This window comes from Cibotium barometz, chromosome 38, assembly GCF_041138505.1.
Source record: "Cibotium barometz isolate CiBa-2024 chromosome 38, ASM4113850v1, whole genome shotgun sequence".
In the NCBI taxonomy this organism is placed as follows: domain Eukaryota; kingdom Viridiplantae; phylum Streptophyta; class Polypodiopsida; order Cyatheales; family Cibotiaceae; genus Cibotium; species Cibotium barometz.
Genome location: NC_141083.1, coordinates 22500395 through 22527100, shown reverse-complemented (window position 1 = coordinate 22527100; position 26706 = coordinate 22500395). Strand labels below are relative to the sequence as shown.

Sequence of the window (26706 nt, the reverse complement as noted above, 5' to 3'; positions counted from 1 at the left end):
AAACGAACGGACCCTGGCGTTGACACGATCCCACATCTGTGTCTAGGCCTCCCGGTCCTTTCGGATCGACGGTAACTCCCCTTCCTCTACTTCCGGCCGTGGAACACCAACAACGACGAAATCGGTGAGGTCGTAGGACTCCAAAACAGATTCCATCATCACCTTCCATATGCCGTAGTTGCTCCCGTCCAACTGACGGTCCACCCGGAACGTGGGGAGTGTCGGGATCTTCACATGTCTCTCGGCCATCTCAAACAGATCTGCCATTGCGGGGATGTACTCTGAAAGGAGTGGGTGGGTGGGAACAAAGAAGAACTAATACCTGCAAGTGGCTGTCCAGCAAATCAGCCCGCCTTCCTCTTGCTTCTCCTCTTCCCGATCAGTCCAAAACAGTCCACCAATCAGCCACAAAACAGTCCCCCTCTTGCTCACACAAATCCCAAGACCTATCTAGAGCCTAGGGCTCGGATACCATGTCAGAATACGCAGCGGAGATGATGACCAGATCTGGGAACACAAGAACAAAAACGCAGGCAGAAAAACAGCACGAGAGAGAGAGAGATGTAGGCGTGTAACTCTGCTCTATATACACAAGAAGATCTCGAGAAATGATACAAATAAGGTATGGGGGCTGGGGGCCTATATATACATCCCCGGGAGGGCAGTCGGCCAACAGATAAAGTGCCCACGACTGCTGAATAGGTCCCACGACTGCATAAATGCAGTCGGCCAGCAGATGAATGCCCACGACTGAGGAAATCCAATCGGCCAGCAGCCCAGTAGCCCACGACTGATGAACATACAGTCGGCCAGCACTGGAGTGCTCCTGGCATCCTCTGGCAACCCTCCCAAGCCTCAGAAAAATGGGAAAAAATAGGGGAAAAATACAGGGAGTGAGGAAAAATGATAAAACACCTCATAAGAGCGGGCACACCCACAACAAAGGCCCTGGTGTATAAATCTAGACAGGAGATGACTTCTAACAGCTCCACCTTATGCTGGTCATAGAGATATTTTACCTATAACACGCATGATAGAGAGAGATTTATTTTGGCCAAGCATGTGCCAAGACATTGAGGCTTTGTATGCGCATGTATTACTTGCCAGAATGTGAAATTTGATCAGCAAAAGCTTCCAGGTTTGCTTCAACCTTTGCCTATTCTCTCGTAGCCATGGGAAAGCATTACTATGTACTTCATTATGGACTTGCCTAGATCCCTGCATGGAAATGATGCTATTTGGATCATTGTGGACAGGTTTAGCAAGCAAGCTCACTTCTTGCCCGTCAAGAAAACTATTAAAGCCGATCATATGGTGAAGCTTTTCCTTGCTCACATATTTAAGCATAATGGTATGCCTAAGTCCATTGTTGGGGACAGATCCCAAGACTACGAACCTCTTTTGGAGAGCTCTATTTAACATGGGCACTAAGCTTGAGTTCTCATCCACGCCACCATCCCGTGTGGATTCGAGTACATCAAGTGCCAAAACTGCTAAACCATGGCTACTCATCATGATGGGGGCCGTATATACATCAGCTTACGGTTTACCAGTGCCTCAACATTATTAGAATATGAAAATGGAGCACTAATATCCAACACTCAGCACAAAGAGCATGGTGAGGTGCATGTCACCACAATTCAACCAATATTTAGAATCAGACCTTATTAGTAAAGAAAATAATATACAAGCTTGAAACAACTTTACATATATTTGCAAATTTGGTCTAATACGCAGTCCAAGCTTTCCAACTAGCTGCTTGCTATTTGCTTTCTTGTGTTTCCTTGTAATAGCTTTTCTCGCTTTTTTGGGGACTCCACCATGCACAATGGGCTTCCCTACTAATAATCAAAATAGGACTTAATGAAAATCTTGCGAAACTATACTTTGTGATAGCTTGCCAAATCCATCAACACAATCCATAATTTTCAATTTCTACTGGGATGATTTTTCTAAGTTTTCAATCTCCAAAAAAGTAAATCCATCTCAAGTTTTAATGTCCAATTCTCACGTTTTCAATGTCCAACCAACATATTCTTTCTCAAGTTTTCAATCTCTATAAGGAGACAAATGGTTCATTCCAAAGACTTACTCCCAATGGAATCAGTTCACTCACCATGACACCGCACAACAAATGGCATATATTTAAGGATCAATTTGGTTACATCTCCCCTAGCTTCTTAAGAGTTGACCCCAGCTGGTCAAGGATAAGGAGTCACCATGTCCAAATCTCTTGATCGCCATTCTTGGCAACTCCAATTGAAATCGATCCCGTCAAGTGGGAGGAGACTCCGTTGGACACCCACACGCGTAATAGCACAACTTAAAATCACAATATGAATGGACAACTCAATAACAACTGAAAAAGTAAAGTGAAAGGAAATGATGATCAATGGACACCAGCACTGGGACCGGAACGGGCCGCCCCCCCCCCTCAATAAATAATATATTATTGGGAGTATTTAAGTGATACAATGCTCCATGGGTTCAATGAACTAGATGATGTCCATGTACAACTGAATGAATACAGTTACCAAACAAGAGACTTGAAGTAGACGTTCGAAGTAGAGCGATCCACTTGAAGAAGTCTAGTCTCTACGGTCCCGCGCCTTCACTGGAATCCGCAGAGAGCGCCCCACTGGTGTTCCAGGACCACGCACAAACAGGCGCTCCCGTACTAAAGCCTGGCTCTCCCGATCTCGGCACCCACGGACTGTGGTTCTCCAAAAGCTTGGACTACCCGTAGCAGCAATGAATATCCCTCGAATGTTTTACACCAAGGACCTTTGCTTGAATCCCTTTCAATAAATAAGCTTTGCAAAAACCTTTGGTATCAACAGAGTATAAGCTGGCCAATATGTGTGAGTTCGTGGTACTATACCCGGGCTGCAGCATCAAGTATTGAGAGACCTGAATATGGGACTGTTTTGGGTCTGAATCGGGCTGCCACACACACACGACTGGAGCTTACGTTTGATGGAGAGATGGGATGCTGCAGACTGTTGTTGATCGGCTGTGCTTGCACGGAAGAAAGCCCTGAACAGCAGCCCAATAGCCAGCAAGAGAGAGAACCGCCTGGTTGCTGCCCGCCAGCCAGCAAGAGAGTGAGAGTGTCGCCTGTTGCAGCCGCTTGCGGGGTTAGTGAGGAAGAGTCGCCTGGGTGCAGCCCGCTTGTGAGCAAGAGAAGGAAGAGTCGCCTGGGTGCAGCCCACTTGTGTGCAAGAGAGAAGGTCGCCTGTGAGTAGCCTGCTTGTGCACAAGCAAGAGAGAGGCGCCAAGCGATGGTGAGGGCCCCTCGTGCAGCTGGCCGGCCTACTCTTTGCATGGGGGCGGCCAGTTCAAAGGTACCCAAGGGGGGGTGGGTAGGTGGCCATGCACCCACCCCCACACACACACGATTACAGGATTAAGGGAGGGCTTCCCTCCCCACCATGGCCCATGTGTGGGTGCCCATAATGGGTGCCCACCCTACAAAGGGCACCAATAAAATATTGAGGAGGCCGCCCACTCATTAATGAGTGTGAACCTGCAACCTTATAAAAAACAAAGGTTAGAAATAATGCTATAAAATAAACAAATGCAATACACTTACCACCTGTTCACACGCAACAAAACTCGTCAGAAGACAGAACAAACTTCACGACTCACTGGCAGGCGTCCCTGCTCAGTAAGTGGCACGTCAGGCAGGCAAACACAAGAGTACAAGTCACGCGAAAACAATTCCAGACATGCAAACATGAATGCATGTGCAAACAGTATCATGGACATATCTCCCGTTCATGGAACAAGTACTAAACATTCATGTCAGGCACAGTGATGGCACGACACAAAGTATAAATCCCGGTCTTCCTATGGAGTAACAGTCCCATAGGTAAGACACAGCTCCAAGCACGAGCCTCCCTATGGAGTGACAGTCCCATAGGCAAGACACGGCACAAATACTGGCTCTTCCATGGCATAACAATCCCATGGATAGAACACAGTCCAGGTCATACACGGGTAGCACCAGTTTGGCTCCCGTCCATACGACACCATCCTGCTAACACACGGGTGGCACCAGTCTGGCTCCCGTCCATGTTATGCAAAAATACTGACCCCTTCACATGAGACACCAGCCTGACCTCAAGTGAACGAGACACAAATCTGGAGATGGACCAAATGGTCGGCCAATTGGTGACACCAATCTTGTCTCGGAAAAGCACACACTACTCCCTCTATTGGTAAGGAAGCATAAGTTGTCCTTGTTTCCATGCGTTAGAAGCCCACTTGATGCACCACAATATTTTTGCTCTTGATTGGCACTATACAATTTCCATTATTGCTTGGCCCTAAACACACACCAAAACTTCTTCTATACTTGCTTGGCTCTGTATCTGTACTAAGTCTATTTTCTGTTCTTGCTTGGCCTTTTACATGCAGCAAGTCTTTTCCAGTTCTTGTTTGGCGGCCCTACAGGGGCATAGCAACATTTTTTCTCTTGTTTGTCCACATAGCCTGCTTTTGTTGTTTGAACCTACACAAGCACCATGGCTTGTCTATTGCTTGGCATGATCCAGGCACCAAGGATTTTTTGTGTTGCTTGGCCCTATACATGCACACCAAGAGTTTTTCTATCACCTCACCATTTAAAAGCACCAAGGCTTTGGTCCTCTTGCTTGGAGCACTAAATGTTCTCAGATCCACAAAGTTTCCTCTTGTCCAAATCAATTCTTGACTCTACAGAGTCTTCGCGCTATTTTAATGCCTATTTCACACTCAATGAAGAATTAGAAATCAATGAAGTATGACTGTCAAACACAATGCACCTTGCAAGTTGCAATCCACTGCCAAGCGATTTCCATCATCCTTTTTTCTGACCAGTTTATCCACTTGCTGTAATGCACTCAGCTTAATTTCAAGATTGCATGAACTAGATTGCAACAGAGGGCTTTCCTGACAACAGTGTCCGGCTGATTTGAAATCATTCCAGGTCAATGGGGACAGAAGCACCAACAAAGGCATCAAGTAAGGATGCCAAAAAGTAGAGTATTGGATGAATGTTCAAACCATTAGTATGTTGGGGCAAACTGAACCTCAAGATCAGTAGCTGAGTATAAGTAAAGTTCGTGCGATGTGATGTGTATGCGATCAGCTCTGCTACTTATTTGCTCCTCGCTCTGCCAACAAAAGCACAACATACAAAATATCAGCGCAATGTCTGGCTTGTCAAGATGCCTAGAGAGAGCTTGAACCCAAGCTAGAATCTTAAGTGTGGAAAAAAAGCTCATGCCAACACATGAAAGGGTGTAAATGATGATCCATTAGCAAAATGAGGAAACCCCTAAGACAATAATGTAGCACAAGCACAGGTAACTAGACCAGGCTCAAGAGTAGTCACCCTATGCAACAAAGCATCATGAAAATAACCTACGATCTACACTAAAAACCCTAAAGTTAAAACCCTCTGTGTGCTTTAGGAGCTGGAAGTCTTAGCATCTATGACTTTGTATATGCTTGATCAGATGGGGTAAGATTTAAAAGATGTGGGTATGTGTGACTTGTACATTTGTACACTGTATTTGATAACACAAGGTTGCCAACACGCATAGTATCAATGATTGTTAGCGTCACTTGGTAACAAGTTGAGACTGCAACGTGCATAGAAAATTACCATGCATGCAAACATGCTTGGTGTGTGACTGGGTTTCTTGAGCAAGTGAACACATTTGAAACCTAAATAGCCTTTCCAATTTTACATAAAATCCAATATTTGCATCATACATGCTTCATTAGACTCCAAAAATAAGGACCATAGACTAGCTAGGCTAAAGTAACTTTTCCCAACACCTAGCCTTAGGACACAATTCCAAGGATAATTAAGGTAGCACTCAAAAAGAAAGATTTTTTAAGAACGAGACACACATTCAAAATTCAAAGCAAATCGTTTGCTCTTGCTGTTAATCAATTTTACCTCTTCACCTGACACATAAAGGACTGGTGCTGGCTTGTAAAATTCACATCCCTCAGCAAGAATGCTACAAAGCTGGTCATAAACAGTAACATTACAAAATTAAGATAATAGAAGAAACCCTCTTTGGTCTTTATCATCAAACACATTTATAAACAGTGTTTGAACCCTATATGTTTCATCTTCACAAGTCGATCAGTACGATCCAAAGTTGTCTAAAACACCATCTCTACAAGTTTTATAATACTAGGCATTATAGCAATGAAAACATGTTCAGAATTGTGTCTGCAAGCATACGTGCATCACTAGGGATACACATGTTAAGATAGTGATCGTGCTCTTAGCAGAACCCATGAATAGGCTGCCCACCTAGTTCAGAATTTAGAAAATCCTGGACTACATGGATTCCTAGAGCAAATAATCATAAATTGAAAACGTGAAATGTGCATGTGTGTGTAAGTATGCATGGGTTGTGCACCTGCAAAAGAAGTGTGCTTTTGCCAACACCAGGATCACCTCCAAGAAGTACAAGGGACCCTGCAATAAACACGCTCATCAATCTTTACCCTTGAAAGCTAAGTGCATGAAATGCAATCCCCACAGGCATGTGCAGCCAGAGGTAGAGCTTTACAGATCTAAATTGTTTGTCTTACTGTTCTTAAAAGAATAACATTCGACCTACATATTGTGAAGAGAAAAATATCTAAGCAAAGCCCGCATACCTGGTACAAGGCCCCCACCCAGAACCCTTGCCATTTCCATGCCAGTTGTTCCAAGTCTACCAAGCCAAGCAGACATAAAAGAAACACCACCCACTTCTTCATTTCAGAAGCCAAAACAAACGTTCAAGGCATGAAAAACTTGAGAGTTTTCATGATATTTTTCTAAAGAGATTGTTTACAACATGATTCGGTACCCTCAACTCGTAACACATGTAAATTACCATGCATACATGTTTTTCATGCAAGTGGAACCCATTGAAACATAAAGACATACACAGAGTTGGGTTTGGAGGATAAATTTGCAAACACCATGTTGAAGGAGTTGATTTTCTCCTAGGCATGAGATGTCTCCAAAAAAAAAAGACCTTGGATAAGGGCAGTAACATCCGGAAGCTTTGAGGTAGAGACTTATAAATAGCCCACTTCTTCCCTCGTAATTCCTTCTTGCAATTGGAGCTTTCGTTCACCTTAGCCAACCTTCCCCATGCCCAGAGTAACCAGGAGCAGTAGATTTCAGCCCCACGACTTCAGCAGCATCTATTTTCAGCCAACATTTGCTTGCAGAAAGAAGCTCTCATGCAACTTGGGTTGTTACTAGTTAGGGAGATGTTCTTGGTAGTGCCTAGTTTTCCTTTAAAATTCTCAGCCTTGAGTCACTTGACACACTTTGTACATAGAGGGTTTTCCCAAGATACAATCTAAAAATAAAAGTTGTTGGTTAGTGGTGTGTGCTTGTGTTTCTATGAGGCCTTTCATTGGGAACAGTAGCTTTACATTCGGTATCAAAGCTTAGGGCTTCTACCCGAAAAAGATCTTCCCAAGGCTATTCCTTGCTTGATTAGGGTCAACTCTTAGTGTCAGGAGAGCACAATGTGTGGGGACAAATCTTCCTTTCCCACCTTGTCTCACTTCTAGTTCTCACCATTTGCTCTCCACTCATGGCCTCGAATGAGTAGAAGGAAGCGTTGACCCTTTTGTTGTTTGTGTCAAGATAAGTAACCTAATTACCCGACTCAATAGTCAGATGGCAACCTTACAATAAGAGTTCCAAGCTCAAGGAACTCTAGCTTCAACTCTAAAAATGCTCACAGCTCCTAGAACATAGAAGATGAGCACGAGGAGAAAGTGGAGCAAGTTGCAACCGAGGTACTCTAATCATCGCTCCCAATCTCATGAGAGCCACCGATCGAAACTATGGTCAACATTTGGATGGGCGCAATCCTCCCCATTATGGGAAATTCTTTTGCGAGGAACTCAACACATACCAGGTCATCAGATTTTGAGACACTATATAAGCATAGATATCGAGCAGATCCAGAAGGTGTTGGACTAGCCAATTCCTCAAACTCAAAGGCAACTTCAGGCATTTCTATTATTCACTCAAGAAGTTAGTGCAAGGCTATTCAAATCTAACTATTTCTTTCTTAGGTCTCCTATAGGTTGGACCATGACATGAGGTGGAGGTTTAGTTGCATCAAGACCAAGATTGAAGAAGGATTAATCACCCTGACTCAACCTTAGGTCAATTAGCAGTTTTAAGCAAAAATTGGAAGTGTGAATCTTGAGTTTAGGTTGTGGTTGACACATTTAGTTATTTTTGGCACTCAGAACACATCATTGCTTGTATTACACTCAAAACTCTTAGATCGTGTCAATGCCCATGTGCATTCTTTCATCTTCCTTAATTGCACACCACAAGTGATTAATCATATCAAACATATGACGCTGGCCAGAGGGATTTGGCAGCATTTGGCTTCTCTGTATATAACAGGGTATCACCCATGAAGCGGATTCCCTTGGAAGTGCAGATGCGGGTGATGAATCCTGCAAAGTCTTCGATGATGTGGGAGCACATCAAAGCTCTTCAACATCGGAAGGAGATATCTTCAAAGGACATGGCCATCACGTTGCTATCTCATCTAACCTCTCAGTATTCAGCTTTCTACTCCTCTTTGATAACCAATGGGAGGCTCAACACCATGACATGGGAGGAGCTTGCACCTATGGTCTTGGACCAGGAAGAGTGTCGTACGAACCCTCCACAGGGCGGAGGTTTTGAAGCCTTGACTGGCCAACGGTCGAAAGGCCGTAACAACACCACCAATAAGGGCAAAGGAAAGTCTTCATCGGAGAGGTCTTCTGAGGAGAAGCCCAATTCAGAGTGTGATGCTTTGAAGGCCGAGCGGACCAGTAACAATTGTGGCAAGAAAGGCCACTATTGGAGGAAATGTCCTAAGCGGAGTACGGAAAAGAGTGCTAATTCTTCAGCTGCAACAACTGCCAAGACTCCAGCTTTTGTGCACTTGGAGATTATGGACAGAGATGCTTCATCTTCTTCGAGAAGGGAGGCAGTGGGTTTCACCACCAGGGATACTCGGGAGTGGATTCTCGATAGTGGTGCTTCCAAGCACATGACTCCTTCTCGAGAGTTATTACAAGATCTTAAACGACAGTCACGTCGCATTTTTATTGGCGACAATTCCACTATCCCGATTCATAGTGAGGGCAAGATAGAGATTATTCCCGATCGCAAAGAGGGGAAGCATTCCTCTCATGTTCTTTACATCCCAGCACTTTATTTTCATCTTTTTTTAGTGCATGAGGTTTGCAAGACTGGCTTCCGACGGGTGGAGTTTGATGAGCATTTTGTTGCGCTATGGGACAAAGCAACAGGCCAGGTTGTATGGGAAGGTGGAGTGGAGAATGGTATCGACAAACTTTGAGCACTCTCTTCTCTGACAGGCACTCAGATCGGTGACTTGTGGCATTTCCGTTTTGGCCACTTGAATGTGGATGCGCTGCAGCAGGCTTTTCGGGCCCAAGTGATGGATGGCTTGCCAGATGTTGGCAGCAAGTAGGGACACTGTAGTTCTTGCATTCGTGGTAAGCAACACAGGGAATCTTTTCCGAAGCAGGCTACTAAGCGGGCTTTGAAACCTTTGGAGTTGGTACACATTAACTTGTGTGGACCTATGCAAACCCCATCCTTGGGAGATTCTTTGTACATCATGCTGCTTGTTGATGATTGTTGCAAATTTACATGGGTTTATTTCCTTTCCCAGAAGGACCAAGCCTTTGCTCAGTTCAAGGAGTCGCATGTTATGGTGGAGAAGGAGTCTGGATTGCAAGTGAAGACTCTTCACGCTGACAAAGGAGGAGAAGTCTCTTCTAATGCTTTTGTGCGGTTTTGTGCGGAACATGGCATCAAGCAGGAGCAGGCCAATACAGGTTCGCCTTCAAAGAATGGAGTAGTTGAGCGTAAGAACCGGACTGTGGCGGAGATGGCGAGGACGATGTTGGAGCATCGTGATCTTCCTCGTCCACTTTGGGGAGAGGCTGTGGCTACGGCTGTCCATATCCTCAACCGATCTCCGACGACTTCAGTACCAACGATGACTCCACTTGAGGCTTACTTTGGCAGGAAACCAGATGTCTCCCATTTCCATGTGTTTGGGAGTGATGCCTATGTTCACATTCCAAAGAAGCAGAGGGGGAAGCTTGACTCGAAGTTCCAGAAGCTTGTATTTGTGGGATATAACTACAGGTTATATGTCATGTGCAAGCATTGCCATGAACATTCTCAGTAGCTAGTCTAGGAGGGGCAGCCAAAAAAAGAGCATTAGAACCAGTACTTGGAGCATGATGTGCTGTTTTGGCCAGTGTGGACTAGGAGAAGGGGACAAGGATGTCCTGTCGGCTGCAAGAGGGGTACTGTCGGCTGCAAGAAGGGCTGTCGGCTGTACCAGAGCAAAGCAGGGGATGTCAGCTGAAACAAAAGGCTGTCAGCTGAACCAAAACAAAGGCGGCTACAGGCGCATAAATGATTATGCTTTCAAAGACCAGTCGGCTGGCCAACTGCTGCATACCAAGTGTCCAAGAGACTATAAATCGCACATGAGCTCATTGAGTAGATCATTCAACTCCTTATGAGTTGGGTCCAAGTTTAGGACAGATTTTGGTGTGTTTCACCTTTTATGTAAGGCAGCCTATGGCTGTAGATTAGGGTACCTTTTTGTACCATATGAATATACTGAATTTCCAGCTTATCTCTCTCTCTCTCTCTACTCTCCCTTCTGTCTGCGTTTTTGCATCAGCATGTTCTAGATGGTGTTTAGGGCTGAAAGAAGACCCCCGGAGCTTCCACGTGTTACATTATATGACCTAGAGCAGAAAGAGGTGGTTGTCAACAGAGATGTTGTCTTTGATGAGCATGTTACAGCTTCCACTGTTGATGAGCCACCACTTCTTGGAGAACCAGATGAGTATGAGAATGATTCCCAGTCTATTGTTCCAGCTAGACAGCCTCAGTCAGTTGTAGAGGTTGAGCCCGAGACTGGAGATGAGCAGCAGGAGGCTCCGCGTTCTGTTCGAGTACCAAAGTGGTTGTTAGACACCATTCGGGAGTCAAGTGTTACGGAGCTTCCCTCCGAGTGGACCACAGAGGATGGATCTCGAAGATCGCCCAAAGTTAGTGAGAAAAGTCATTCAAAGAAGCTGTTATTATAGGTGAACTATGCTTTGATGTCTGGAACAAAGAGCCCACTTCCTGCCGTGAAGGAAGCTCTTTCTCAAGAGACTTGGAGGAACGCCATGCAAGTGGAACCGGATGCCATAGAGAAGAATAAAACTTGGGAGTTGGTTCCGAGGCTGTCAAAACGGTTAGTCATTGGTGTTAAGTGGGTCTTTAAGACCAAGTAAGTATACATCCGATGGGTCGGTGGACAAGCACAAGGCCAAACTTGTGGCTAAGGGCTATGCTCAGCGGCCTGGCATCGACTACGAGGATACCTTTGCACCAACGACAACGAGGATGACCCAATTCGAACAGTTCTTGCCCTTGCCTCTTCTCAACGGTGGCCCGCATATCAGATGGATGTAAAATCTATGTTCCTTAATGGTGACTTGCAAGAGGAGGTGTATGTTGATCAACCTCCAAGCTTTGAGGTTCCAAGATCAAAGGGGATGGTTTACAGGTTGCGGAAGGCCTTGTATGGTCTTAAGCAAGCTCCCAGGCTTGGAATCAGAAGATTGATTCCTTCTTTCTACGAACAAGTTTTCAGAGTTCAATTGCATATCCTAACTTGTATCTCTTTCGGGAACGCAATTTGGTCACGTTGATTATCCTTTGTGTGGATAATCTCATTCTCACTGGTGATCATGTGGAGCACATAGCAGTGACGAAGGCTGCCTTGTCAAAGGAGTTTGAGATGACCGACTTAGGCTTACTTCATTTCTTCTTGGGATTGGAGATTTGGCAAACCCAGAGGGGGTTCTTTGTTTCTCAGCAACTTTTGTTCATGAGTTGCTGGAGCCTGGAAACCTTTGGGATGGAGAAGTGCAAGCCTATTACTTCACCGATGGACCCGAACACCAAACTTACAATGAATGATCCTTGTAAGCAGGTTTCTCTGTATCGGAAGCTTCTTTGTTCATGCAGACACCTTTGAAGACTCACTGGGACGCAGGATTGCGGAACTTGCGGTATCTGCACGGTACGAAGGATCTTGGACTCTTCTATGACACTAGAGAGGGAACGACAGAACGAGTCAGACTTCAGGGTTGGAGTGACTCAGATTGGGAAAGGAAGAGTTCCAGACACGAGGAGATCTACATCAGGCTACGGTTTTACCCTTGGCTCGGGAGCTATTTTATGGAGCAACAAGAGCCAGCCAACCATTGCCTTGTCTTCTACAGAGGCAGAGTACCAGGCTCCTTGTGGTGCTGCTTGCAAGGTTGTGTGGCTGCGGAGGTTAGCTATTGCTCGGAACCCGGTCTTCCATGCCCGGACCAAGCACATAGAGATATACAATATCACTTTGTTCGTGAGAAGATTTTAGCTTCTTGCTTGTTTATTGTTCAACAAAGGACAATGCGGCATACCTCTTTACAAAATCTCTAGCTCAGGCTATGCTCCGGCAACACTCCAGCTCAATGGGGTTGGTTCCACATCCAGGAGCTGAGAGGGGGTGTTGGCAGTCATCTCCTATCTGTATAGTGAGGGCCTTTGTTGTGGGTGTGCCTGCCCAGGAGCTTTTCTCATTTTTCCATGTTTTCCCAATTTTTTTTTGGTCTTGGGACAGTCTTGTGCTGGCCGACTCTTATTGTACTGGCCGACTGGTGATTCTTCCTAGCCGACTGCATTTTTTGCTAGTCGTGGGCATATCTGCTGATGTTGGCTGCTTTTAGCTGGCCAACCAGCACTGGAGGGTGGTATAAATACTACCCTTGGTCTCTCACTTCCTCTTGTATCAGATTCTTGGGTATGTAGCAGAGTTCATACAGCTTCTATCTCTCTTCTGCATTTTATTCTCCACAACATTCGTCTCATTTTTCCGTTGTGCATTCTAACAGCACCCTGCACAGCTCGTCAGCGAGCTGCAAGGTTGCGCAAAGGGTCCACTAGTAGGCATGAGTGCGCATGTAAGTAACCAAGAGGGAAAGAGTGCGTAGGCCAGTCTCTAAAAAAAACTCGCGCACATGGAAACCAAAAGGAGTTAAGTCCTAGGGTTAGGAGCACAGAGACTATGTAGGGTCAAAGAACTCCATGGCTTATGTGTGTGTGTATGTGGGGGAGAGAGAGAGAGATAAGGATTGCACGACTCAATGATGTGTCTCTTGTATTAGTTTCAATACAGCACAATGCTTTTGTAGCCTTAGAGGCTTATCTTGTGACTCAATCAAACACACTAGGTAAGTGACACATAGCATGACCATTGACATCATTGCTTACTTCACACACATAATATCTTATCCACCTAAGGGTGGGTTCACACATAAGTGAGTGTTCACAACCCCTTTAGGGACTGTTCACACACACATGTAGGATTTCAGCCCTGCTATGGTGGTTGGCACATAAACATGGCTATGGTTGTTGCATTGCACACATCAAAGAAAGGAGGAGAGAGAAGACAAGTTCAATACTAGAGAGAGGTGAAGTACACGACTCAAATTGCATAGTCACAGGGGACGAAGGGGACGGACCCTTGGAACGGGGGGACGCCGTCCCGAGAACACTTTGGGACAGGAACGGACGGACCTCCCCAACTGGGCGTCCCTCATAAGGGACGGCGTTCCGGATCTAGGAGGGGACGGTTGTGGGGGACGGCTGCATGGGAACGCCCCAAGTTACCCTTAGGCAATGGTCACATTTTTGACCTTTTTTTCTGGCCGTTTGGGAGGGGCTTTTCGTGGGCCTTTAGCCTTTGCCCATAGGCCTTGAGCCTTTGAGGTTTTGGGCCTTGGCTGCTTGGCCTCTCCCTTGCCTCCCTCCCTATAAGAGACACACACACACACTCCCTCTCACACTTCAAGCTTAAGCTTCACACACACACTCTCTCTCTCTCTCATGCGGCAAGCCTCAAGGGCCAAGGTCTCAAGTTTCAAGCTCTCACACAAGCAAGCTATGGCCTCTCAAGACACTCTCTCGGTCACACACACACACACACCCACCCACCCACCCTCACACTCAAGTTCTCCCTCAACTTTCAAGGCTCAAGCCTCACTCACTCTTGCTCTCTCTCAATCTATCAAGTGACGAGGAGGCATCCATCATCCATGGCACCCTCCTCGTGGAGGCGGCACTTCAAGTTCCAACTTCCCGTAGAAGGACGACGGGATGGACATGGTGGGATGAGGTCAACCACACCCCATCCCCTCATGGAGGTGGTGCACGGGGACGAGGGAAGGAATGGCACTTAAAAATTACTTTGTCAGCACCACCCACGGCCATGCCCATATAGGCGAGTGGGTGGTGCTGACAAAGTAATTTTTAAGTGCCATTCCTACCCCCGTCCCCGTTCCCTACATTCGGCCGTCCCTCGTCCCCCATCCCTTGTGACTGTCAAATTGATACACTTGCTTGATTATTTCAATGAAAGTACAAGTACCTTTATAGGTTACAAAGATTGCCTCCTGACACCACTGCTTATGTCACTCACACAAATATCTAAATATTATTTGATACCCCTCTAGAAGTTGGTTCACACACATACATACTTCCTCACTCTAGGAGTGGGTTCACACACAGGTAAGTCCTTGATTCCCAACAATCCCCCTCCCCCTCTCAAGGGATTACCTCATACTGTGTCAAGGATAAATCTTAGACTCATGTTCTAGTTTCTCATGCCAATTATGGGGTCACAAACACAACTGAACAACACACAACTAATCACAACACACACCTTTGGACTCTGAAAGGCCCAATCATCATGGCAGTAATTTCCTTTCTCTATGGAAAGCTCTTTCTCCTTAATGATGATGGCATCTGCTTTTTTATGATAGCAATACTTTTCATTGTGGTTGTTTTTTCAACAATGTTTGCATGGCTTCTTTGAATAGCAATCTTTTTCTATATGATTGTTCCTAGCACAAAGGGAACATTTCGTACCTTTGAAGTTCTTTGTGAAGGAGGAGTTGTCCCCTCCTATTCCCTTATTCTTGAACTTCTCCTTTTAAGGAGTTGATGACTTCTTCCAAGGTGAGATTTGGAAGATTTTTTAGTGTGGTGATGAGGTTTCCGTAGGGATCTTCAGGTATTGACATTGACTTGATAAGAACAGCTACGACCACATCTTCATCCACCTTGGATTTAAGTGCAGCAAGCTGGTTGATCAGGGATTTCATCTTGTTCACATGAGCGTTAAAGTTCTCACATGACTGCATCATTAGGCCATAGAACTCTATCTGCAAAGAGACCTTGGAGTTCCTTCCTTGTGCTCCAAAGAGCTTATCCAGCATCTCATAGGCTTCTTTGGAAGAGTCGGGAGCTCAGCACCATGGTGTATGAAGTTGTCGAGCAAGCCAAGGGCTATGAAACCAAAGGCTTTCTAATCCCGGAGCTTCCAAGCTCTCTGGGCTTCATCTTCTGCTTCAGGCATTTTTTCCTCCCCCTCAATGAAAGGCCATAAACCCTCTCTCATGAGACTAAATTCCAGTTTAGTTTGCTAGGTATGAAAATTATTTCCATTAAATTTTTCAATGAATAGATGAGAGTCATAATATGAGAAGGGGGTCTTAGCTTTTATAATGTTTGAGCCAGTGTCTACCCTTTTACAGATAATTCAAGGTTTTTCAAAAATTAGGGTTTTAAAAAATAAGGATTATTTAATAGAACTTATTTTTTCTAGAGTCACTTCTTGACCTTAATCCTACTTGCATAGAGGGTCTCTTCTTTAACATTAAGCACATGGTAAGGCTGCTATATATGCTCCAACACTATCTTACAAAAGATAAGTGCCTGTTCAAGCAGGTAAGATGACAAAGCGCCTTTCGATAGGTCAGGTAGGTGAAACTATATTAACCAACAAAGTGGTTAACAACCTTGGGTGCGAGCCATTTTGAATTTGTCAAATCTTTTGTTTTGGAAGTTGTTCAACTGAGAACAATAGTAGTCTTCAAAGAGGAAAATGATACACCTCAATATGGCCTACCCGCAACAACCATGTGGGTAGAAGACAAGGCCCCACAAGCGCAGTGAAAAGTGGTGCAAATGGGCAAAAAAGGTGCTAAAAGTGTCTTCACCATAGTACATGGTTGGGCTAAGAGAGAAAAAAGATTAAAAAGGAACCAAACCAAGTACAAGTAAGTTTGTCTTCTAAAAACATTCAGCTCCTATAAATAGCCCACTTCCTCCCTCATTCTTCAATCTTGCAATTGGAGATTTCCATTCACCTAAGCCACCCTATTCCCATACCTAAGAGTAGCCACAAGGTACATATTTCCACCCCATAACTTCAGCCATTAGTTTTTGCTTGCAGGTAGATATTCTCATTCAGCTTGGGTTGTCAAGGAGTTGTTCTTAAGTAGAGAATAGGTATTCTCTTTAAAAGTCACTTGACAAGCTTTGTGTGGAGCATTTGCTCAAGACATTTAAAAAACATAGTAGTAGTTGTAGGTTATTGGTGAATGCTTGAATTTTTGCAAAGTCTTCCATTGTGTTCAACATCTTTGTTAACACTTGCACTGCACTAGTATCCGAACATTTTTCCTTATTACAAGATATCCAGCATGTCATATTGATTTGTATTCTGTCCACATATTTGCAATGCAGCGTGTTGACCTTGCCAGACCACATCAAAAGTTGCCTCATTCGCTTCCTTGCCATAGAACTTGTTGACCTTGCTAGACCACATCGAATTTTTGTGCTCCCGAGAGAATTCCATTCAACACTAAAATGTGGGTACTGCAAGGGGAAGGTGCAGCCATTACGATTGGCTGACACTCCTTAAGCACAAATATTACAGTGACATTATTCGGGGATTAAGGCCATTTATAGACCCATCGAATGGGTAGGGATTGACTGCCTGGAGATCACTCATCCAAGAGTCAAGATAAACCTGCCAGCTAGAATGCAAGCATGTCTCTGAGTGGCCTGAGTTTTGCAAAAGAACACTTTCAGCAAAGCAGCGCAGCAATCACTTAATTTTAATATTCTTGACCGTGGCCACTAGAGCAACACAACACTCCAAATCCGCATAGCCATGATTAACTAGTTTAGTACTTACCACAGCTTCTTACTTCTGGATTTCTCGAAACACACATGGTTAACTTGCTTCTTTAGCCATCCATACTTGATTAGCTTGCTATTAACAAGATATACATGATTAACTTAATTATTTAGCCATGATTAATAAGAGATACATGATTAACCTGTTCCTTTAGCGCTCTTTAACTTGTTTGTAGTCCCAATTATTAAACCTAAAACCCTTGAAAGAAATGTAACAAAAGCTTTACACTTACAAGGGAAGCCTCCAGTGAGACTCTGAGGTGCCTCTAATAACATCGGTGAGGCGCTGTGGACCTACGACAGAGCCCATCTTCAACCAAGCCCTTGTTGTAAAAGGCGTCTCTTTTACTGCCGGGGCATCCTGCTCAGCCTGGGGCTCTTCTGCTGGCTTTTTCTGAGAAATCTCTAGCCCCTGAGAAGGCCCTAAACCGTGCCCTTGAGAGAACCCTGACACTAGCCCTTCTGCAGCTCTTACACCAGCCCCTCCACCCCCGCCTTCATCTGCCAGCCTCTGCGAGAACTTCTTCAGGCTGCCTTGCATCTTACAGCTGTTACACTTCCCCCACCATTGGCCGTAGGACTCCCCGCAGTTCTCACAAACGTAGAAGGTCCGGACCTTGGCCGGCTTCTTTCTCAGAGGGCCGTTGCTGATGCTGTTGTTGTTGCCCTCGTCTACGAAGCTGCAGAAACAGCGGGAAGGTCCGGCCCGCCAGCGATAGCAGAGATGGTGGAAAGGGGCATGTCCATGAGGCAGCGACGCAGGAAAAGATGAGTTCTGAGGCTCGAAGCAACGAGGAGAAGGAAAACAGGACGAAGGTTTCACAGCAGTACTAATGAAGCGAGAAAACGCGTGTTTTGTGAGGAGAGGCTCGCAATAGCACGATGGGGAGGGAGTGATTAGGGTTTGCAGAGCGTGCGGTAGTGAGAGCAACCGAGCGTTCATGGTGGTGGTGAGGTGAAGCTCTTGATTGAAGTTTAAAAAGTGGTATCTATTACATACAATCAGGTCACCACGGCTGTGCAGTGTGTGTGTTTGGGGTAAGGTCTCTATTGGTGAAGTGTGTGTGTGTTTGGGGTAAGGTCTGACGATAGAGTCTTACTTCCAGCTCTCGTTCGTAAGGACACTGCATGTTACAAACAAAAATCTCGCATTATAAAAAAAAGAGAGGAGAGAAAGAAATCTTAGATTTCTAAAATAAGAGGAAAGAATTCCTTCGATTGACCCTTTGTATTCCGATTGACCCTTTGTATTCTGATTGACTCTTTGTATTCCAGCTTCCATTCCTACATTTCACTTCTTAATATTTTTACATACTGCAACAGCAACGCGCTGGTTGAGTACTAGTATACATTACAGGGCTTTGCTTTACTAGAAGACACGTGGTGAAGTTTTAGTTCTTAGTAGACTAGCCTTAAGAATTCAAATTTTGAATTAAAACTTTATTTCATCAGTGGCAGTCAAGAGATGACAAAGAGACGGTGGCCAATTTGATTCTTCTTCCCGCACACGTCCCCACATTCGCACACAGCTGGGTTTCGAGTGACAGGTGTGGTTACATGGGGTGCAGGCTGGGCTGGACTATAAGGAGGAGCCTGCACGTTGGCTGGGCCTAAATTTAGGCCCTAACTCTCCGGCGTGCTCTTTGGAAATGGGAGAGATAACCAACTCTTTAGGGGGGGAAGCTTGAGCTTCATCTGCATTTGATACTTTCCCCACATCAACAAACTACGTAGAGCTTCTTTTTATTCCATCGGTTGCGGTTGCTTCAGAGAGCTTAAGGAACTGTTTTGCCTTAACTAGGCTATGGCTCCTAATCCGGCTTCTTTATCTGCCATGGTGCCACCAACTGACTCTAATAGAGCCGAAGCTACTCACTCAAAGCCAACGTGCCTTCCTTCCACGAGGAGACCTCTTTCGTTGTGGACCTCAAGGAGCCCGAGAGAAGGCCCTCCACGACTTCAAGATGCGTATTAAGAAGGCCATCTAAAGCAAGGAGTTACTCGAGCATGAGATCTTGAGCCAAAGTAAAGTTTGTGAAGGTGTGCCTTCAAATGGTGGAAAGTTCGTACTAGTAGCCGATGGGCGAAAGGGCGAGTCAAAAAAGAAAGTAGCAGTGGAGGGCAAGCCGGAGACCATGGTGGAGGACATGGAAGGCAAAGAAGGTGTTGAAGAGACCACGATCTTGGAAGAGATCAACTTATGGGGAGCTCCGACAAATGTGCTATTGTTATAGTTCCTAAGACCAAGAGACTTCAAGGTGGGGGAAGCCTATGCAATGCTAATGAACACTCTACTATGGTAAAAGAGCTTCAATGCAGACAAGCTGATTTTTGAAGAGGAGGACGAGCAATTAAGACAGGTGGGGTTCATGTGGGGGCAAGACCAGCAGGGGGACCCCGTGTGCTACAACGTGTATGGCATGTTGCAGGACGTCGAGCTCTATAGCCAAGCCTTTGGTGACGAGTCCTGCATCGCCAATTTCTTGCGCTAGAGGGTGTGCCTCATAAAGGGTCGCATTCAACAGCAGCTGGATTTCAGACCTGGTAGCGTACCTGCGCTCTTCCAAATCACCGAACGTGGCAGGCCCCACCCGGAAAGAGCTGCAATCCGAGAGCTGCGATCCGGCCTCCTAGCAAGCGCTTTCCTTAAGAATATCTCTTGCCCGTTGGAAACGGGTCATGCCATAGTAAATACAACTGTAGCTTTGACATCAATCTTCTAATGTGTAGCGCATTTTAAACATTGTGGATTTTTGTTGGAGAAAGGTGCCACTCAACTTATTTGTGGGTAGATTTTTTGGCAAGAAAGAAAATAAATAAATAAATATAATGATAAGATTTTTAAAAAAGGAAGGATGAATAAGGAGAAATAAAAAAGGAACAAGGGGTAAAAAAATAAAAAGACAAAAGAAAAAGGAGGAGGGAAAGAAAAAGAAGGAGTTGCTTTTTAAAAAAAAGTTAATGAAGAGAAAGAGAGAAATAGGGGCAATGGGCCTTTGTGCACGTGAAAATGTCTGGGGTTTAGTGTGTATGCGAGTGGGCGAGAATGTGTAGGAGCAAATGAGTGGGTGGGGTGCACGTGCGAGTATGAGCATGTGTTTATAGATGCACACACGCGAGTATGAGCATGTGTTTATAGATGCACACATGCGAGTGAGTGTGCACACACGGGGTGTAGGTCCATGGGTTTATGGATGCACGCATGTGAGTGAGTGTGCACACACGAGGTGTAGGTCCATGCACGTGCGAGTGTGTAAACATACAAGTGGATGCATGTGCATGGGTAGAGATGCAAATATGCATGCAAACAGGGTGCATGTTATTAACATTAGTGGCTGCCAGAGGTGAATAAGTGGCTGCCAGAAGGTACAATGCAAGCCACTTCAAGTTTATACAATATATCATGTAGAACCACAAAAACTGATGGGTAGACCAAGAAGATGGTGGGAAGATGATTTCCACCAATCTGATGAGGAGTCCACAAGTATATGCTCATGAAGAATCTCATCCATGGGCACTCAAATGTGCTACCGTCTGTGTCGATGTGTAACAACCTGCTTCTGCTCCATGTGTTTGGGAAGTCAGCTTCATCTCTGAAAGTCCACAAGGTGAGACCTCCCTTGGGTCTTGAAATTATAACATCCAACAAGTAACTACATTCTAGAAATCAATACATCATTTTCTTATGCTTTTAATGTTTCTATTTTGGTTTTTGTTTGTTCCTTTTCCTTACAGACAACTTGGTAGGGACCTCAGTGAACCTTTTATCCGGACCTCATGCCTTCTCACTGAATCTTACGAGCGTCTCGACAAGTATCTCACTGAGCTTTCCCCGTCGACTTTCATGCCTCTTTATCTGGGACTTAGAGGTAACTCAGTGGGGATCTTTAACTGGGCTTCCTATGGTCCTCATGCCTTCTCACTAGGTCTTATAGCAGGCGACTCGGTAGTATCCTCAGGGCAAGACTTTTTCCTCTCGCCCTCGTGCCTTGTTTTAGGACTTACAGGTGACGCCGCGGAAAGGATCTCGCATGGGCTTCCTTCAAACCTCACGCCTTCTCATTGGGACTTATAGGCAAATAGCATCTGCTCCGGCCATTTCATGCCTCATTCTTTCAATATTCATATCGCGGCGAGACCTCGCATGGGCTTCCTCCAGACCTCATGCCTTCTCACTATGACTTACAAGCATCTCGGTAGTATCCCAACTAAGCGTCTCCACGGTCGAGACCTCGCATGGGCTTCCTCCGGACCTCATGCCTTCTGACTTGGACTTATAAGCGTCTCGGTAGTATCCCACCTAAGCGTCTCCTTGACCCTCTCATGCTTCATTCTTTCAATATTATTATTATTTTTCCATTGATAATATATTTCAAGACAATACTTCAACAATTGATGTAGTTATTTTGTTCCATTACTTACCATTCAAGATCATCAGGTCGTCCACCCCGAGTTTCCAACGGAGATGAAGGTTGCATTCCATGTACTCCATATAGTAGGCAAAATGCGCTGGATCATCAAAGCCAACATGTCATATGCCATATGTGTGCCTTTTTTTTCTCCCCATTTTTAGTGTTAGATTTGATCTAAGTCCCCGCAACAACTAGTGCACCACACACTAGCGCAAGACCAATTGTACTCTCAACAAGTAGAGCTTGGTGCAATACCAAGGTTCTTGTTGTTCACACACAAGGCTGCAAGTGATCTTATCTTTTATTGTTCATTTGTATTTCCCGTGCTTATGTGTCTATGCTCCCAAACACTCTTGAGGTAGAGTTTAAAAACTTTCTTCATAATTCGCGGAGTGCCCTGACACGTGACCCGGCAAATGAAGATGTAGAGTTTAAAAACTCTCTTTTGGGCTTTTAGGTTGGCTGAACAAGTGCACGAGAGTTAAAAGACTCTTTTTGAGGTTTTATAATGGCCAGGCAAGATGATTTGTTAGGACCAAGTCCCACTCTCGTGAGTTTGGCATTATTCATGCATTGCACAATAAAGGCTCCGATACAGGGTGGGAGGGTCTATGGGTTTTAGTTCCTTTTTGCCATAATTGCCATAGCCGGTGCCAGCACTTGGGCCACCATCCCGTAGAATCTAGATGCTCTTGCATGGAAATATCTTCCTTGTTGCTGAGAGGCTCTATTTCCATGGCTTCATGTACAGTTGAGGAGCTCGATTTCACATTCTGTCCATAATGGTCTCCTCTCGCCATAGCATTCCCAAGCTCGCTCATTTCTACTGTGGCAAGAGGTGTTACCAAGCTTGACGAAGGAACTGTATTACCTTGCTCCTCAAGTGCACTGCTTTTATGATGAGCGTATAGATTTGTCAAGCTAGCCACCATTGTTCACCTGGTGGTGCAGAACAGAAGCAACGATCGAAGCTCAGGAACTTTGCAAAAGCCTCCTCTGTTGACTGTGCAATGATCAGAGCTCGTTCACTTTGCAAAGCCTTCTTGTTGGCTGGCAAACCCTAGCTTTTTACAGAGGTAACACAGAAGGTCTTCTTCTACATTTGCAAAATTTGGCTATGTCAGAGGTGAGATAGCAGGCCGCCTTCTAAGTTTGCAAGGTGTAGTTATGCCCAGATCACTGGTAGCAGGCCTTGCACAGAAGGCCAAGAGCATAAAAATCTTCAAGAGTTTTCCCAGCAATGGCCTCAGATTGTGCAGTCACAACCTGTCTCACAGGAGATAGCCTCTTGTGGTCTTTCTGGTTACCATGGTGTTGTTGCATACCCTGCCAGCATGTTAGATGACCTATCTTTCCCACTGCTCTATGATTGCCGGCCCCCGGGTATGTGCTGTGTCAGTCAGTACATGTCGTTCTACGTTGGCCAGAACTGTGTGGTGGTGCACACAAGCCGCGTCTGTGTAAAAACGGTAGACCACATGAGGCCACCGGTGAAGAACGTTGTAATACTGGCTGACAAAGGCATGTCCGACCAGTTGTGCAGTCACAGGGACTGCGGACGCCATGGAAGGGAAGCTGAGAGTGTTAGCCATCAATTTCACTTGCATCTTAGAGTAGAGGAGCAAGTGACAAGGAAAAAAAAATTTCTAATCTGTCAAGGGTTCTTGGGCAATGCTTCGGTGGACATGCATATCAAATGAAATGCTTGCAACAACAGCAGCACAACTGCTTCATGGACTACAAATTAAGGCCTGCTTCCATGGTATACATTCTTCCCTATCCATGATTTGTGGTTGTTACCCAAGTTTTTTTCCATTCGTCCTCTTGTTTATCATTGAAAATATGGAGTAATGCATGAAATAGATGTGCATTGCATGTATAAATATATGCGAGATGTAGGCATTCAGCCATGAGCTGCAGGAGATTGGGTGGTTGTCGTGGATTTTGAGGATTTGGATTAGAACGAATGGTACTAATTGTTCTGGTAAAAAGAAAGTCAAAACATGTTAGTTGTAAAATGAATATGAAATAATGCTACCTTAATAAAACCTTTAAAATCCTCATGCTGGTTGTAGCCCTTTTGATGCTTAATTTTGTAAACGTTTAGAACTTTGGTTGTACCCCTTTTTATATATATATATATATTATTGGGCAAAAAGAAAAGACCTTGTGGAAGCTTGAGAATGGAAAGCTTTTAAAGTCTATAGAGTAAAAAGCTTTTAAAGCTTTTGAAGATTTGAAATGTAAAGCTTTTGAACTTTATTTAGCTAAGCTATACGTTAGATTTAGCTTGCCTTACCATAAAGTAAGGCGGGCCAGCGGGTGATAGTGCATCAACAAAAAGAAGGGGGGGTTGCCGGGCGGCAACACATAACACACACACACACACATAGAAAGAGAGAGAGAGAGTAATTAAAAAAATTAAAACTTTTAAATCTTTTAATCTAAAGCTTCCAAGCTTTATAAAGCAAAGGTTACAAAAGGATGACAATCACATAGCGTGCAAACGAAAATAAAAAGTAACTTAGGATATTGCTGAGAGCACCGTTGAGGAGAAGGTTGAGATGAAATTCAACCAGAGAGCAGGGGTCTAAGGCCTCTAGGGTGGGAGAAATTTATCGGTGGTGGCCAATTGGAAAGAGGGTTTGAAATTAAAAAAATCGCTTTAAGATTTTCGATGGTTTTTACATGTGGTATTAAAATTGGACAAGTGGTTTTCCACCTTGAAAGAACTTTTGGGTAAAAGATTATGGGTTTTTGTTACCCAATGTACAAAAGCATGCCTTTTTTATAAACCATAGTCTTTCTATGCTTTGTATTTAAAAATTTACCTTTGGCCAAGCTCTTCCACTTCTTTGTCCACTAGCTGTTCATTGCTTTCAATTAATTGCAATCACTCTTGGCTCTGATACCACTGTTGTGGGAGGTTGACATGAACCCAAAGTAGTGATTTTAATAAATAAAATATTAGAATAAATAGGAGACAATATTGGGTCCAATTTGTCCCCACACAAGAGTGAGCCCATGCTTTCTCTTAGTGTACTTAAATATATTTCTTGGAATAGCTTTTGGGACTCAAAATAGTCTGCTTTACAAATATGTCGACTTCTTCAAGAATAGCTTGCTTCAAAAGTAGCTTACTTTAAAAATAGCTTTCTTGAGTGTGCAGGCTATAGACTTCTTTAAAAATAGATGTGAGCCTTGAACCTTGTAAGAGTGTACATATCTTGAAAAATCAAATATGCACAAGGGAGTTTTCACATGTCCCAAATAATATATATACATTGCTAATAAATATGAATGGCACCCAAGATAAATTAATAACACTTGTTGTCAAAAAATCAAATATTATTCATCGACATTCAAAATCGATCATCTCAAGATATTCCTGACCAACACCAGGTCACCTCCATGATCTACACTTGCATTATCTAAGCCAATCCATTAATAAATTAATTGATTAAAAATAAACAACCATATGAAACTTCATATCAACAAGACAATGCAACCAATACCCCCATGCATGTATGGATTCACCTGCGTACGTGTAAAGTAAGCTAAGATCACCCAAATTTAAAAAGACGTCCCAATATAAACCCGTTTAGGAGAATTCATAAAAGTGGGGAACATGGGAATATATATTCCATGGATTGACTCCAATCCATAAATAATAGAAAACATGGGAATATATATTCCATGAATTTACTCCTTATAATAGTCCAAGAGTAAAGTCAACCTACTACATGTGTAGATCATAATGAGATAGAAAGCTAGCATAGCATCTGGCCTATTTGACAGCGTGGCAAATCTAATCCAAGCTATGTCTAAACCATTTAGCCTCCTAGGCCACCTTTTTGTGAATACGAGGATGTCAAGCGTGTAGAGCTGCTCAACCGTGGCTACTCCTTGTAATGGGGGCCGTACAAACATGAGTTGGCCGGTGCCTAAATATATAATATGAGGGTGGAGCATTGATATCCACTCCCCCTTTCTCTCTCTCATACTAGATTGTGTCTTGTTGTGTGTGTGTGTGTGTGTGAAGGGTGCAATAGGTTCTCTTGTTTTAAGACTCAAATCTATTTCTCTATGGTTGAAGCTATTGGGCTTCATAGCTATGACAAGGAGAATGGCCTCACCATCAATGGCGGTAGGTGAAGGGAGGTGGACAAGCATAAGAGACGAGGCCACATGCTCGTGCAAAGTATAAACATTAGGTTAAATAATACCAAAGTATTATACCTTAATTAATTCGAAGATTAGTTTAAAAAATACTAAAGGTTTATATCTTACTTTAATTAAATGGCCGCATCTTATATCCTAACAAAACTACAGTCATCGAAGGACCCTATTTCTAGTAACAATGCTGAATTAAAAATGGTCTTTCTTAGCATTCATAGCGCATTCTTGATAAAAAGAGAATGTGTTCTTTGCTTCCATCCATGACCTTGGTTAAGAGCAAGCAAGAGCTTCTCATTTACTAGAACAATGTGAACGTGATACATAGGTAAACCCATGAAAAGCTCTTCTTGGATATTGGAGATGAGTGAACACTATGTAACTTTTTCACGATGATGAATGTAGGCTTATACTACGAATAAACAAAAAATAAATTGTTGCATAAAATATCTAAATCAATATTTTGGTTTGTTATTAGAGTGATACTGATAAAAAGAACCAATTATTATTTTTAATTTATTGATAAACATCGGTATCTACCTTTCCATTTATTTGTATGAATATGTTGGGTTGTATAGGCAAAGCCAAGAACCTTTCTCCTAGGAAGGAGGAAGACATTAATAAGCATGTTCCATTAAAGTCTGCTAATATCTCTTAAATCCATAGTTTTTTGGTCCCCCTACATTGTCTTCATTAATAAGGATGTCTTAATGTGGCATAAGCTTTTCCTTGCTTTAGCTTCTACATTCCCACTTCAGAGATAACTATAAAAATTTTATAATAATTTATGCATGCCAATCAGCATTCCAAAGGTGTCCTTTCATCTACCTGTCGTTCGGGAAGCAATTAGTCATAAGAATTCGAGAGAGGGAGCAATTAGTCATAAGAGTTATAGAGAGGGAGATATGTTAACATCACCACACGATAGATTGTGGTATGGGGATG

The 26706-nt window shown here is 44.0% G+C and overlaps 1 protein-coding gene across 3 annotated transcripts in view; it reads right to left on the bottom strand.

The window, feature by feature from the left end:
* The window catches only part of LOC147616489 (DNA repair protein RadA-like protein), a 55811-nt gene extending 37626 nt beyond the window's left edge, over window positions 1–18185 (bottom strand). The window contains exons 1-5 of one of the 3 annotated variants that reach the window (XM_086777563.1): window positions 17407–18185; window positions 6670–6725; window positions 6426–6484; window positions 5951–6022; window positions 5073–5156 (exon numbers count right to left, since the gene is read on the bottom strand). In XM_086777563.1, the coding sequence (XP_086633689.1) occupies window positions 5073–5156; window positions 5951–6022; window positions 6426–6484; window positions 6670–6725; window positions 17407–18116 (981 nt within the window). In that variant the 5' untranslated portion in view covers window positions 18117–18185. The remainder of the gene's footprint in view (window positions 1–5072; window positions 5157–5950; window positions 6023–6425; window positions 6485–6669; window positions 6726–17406) is intronic. The other 2 variants (XM_086777562.1, XM_086777564.1) reach the window with 2 other exon arrangements.
* Between the last annotated feature and the right edge of the window lie 8521 nt (window positions 18186–26706).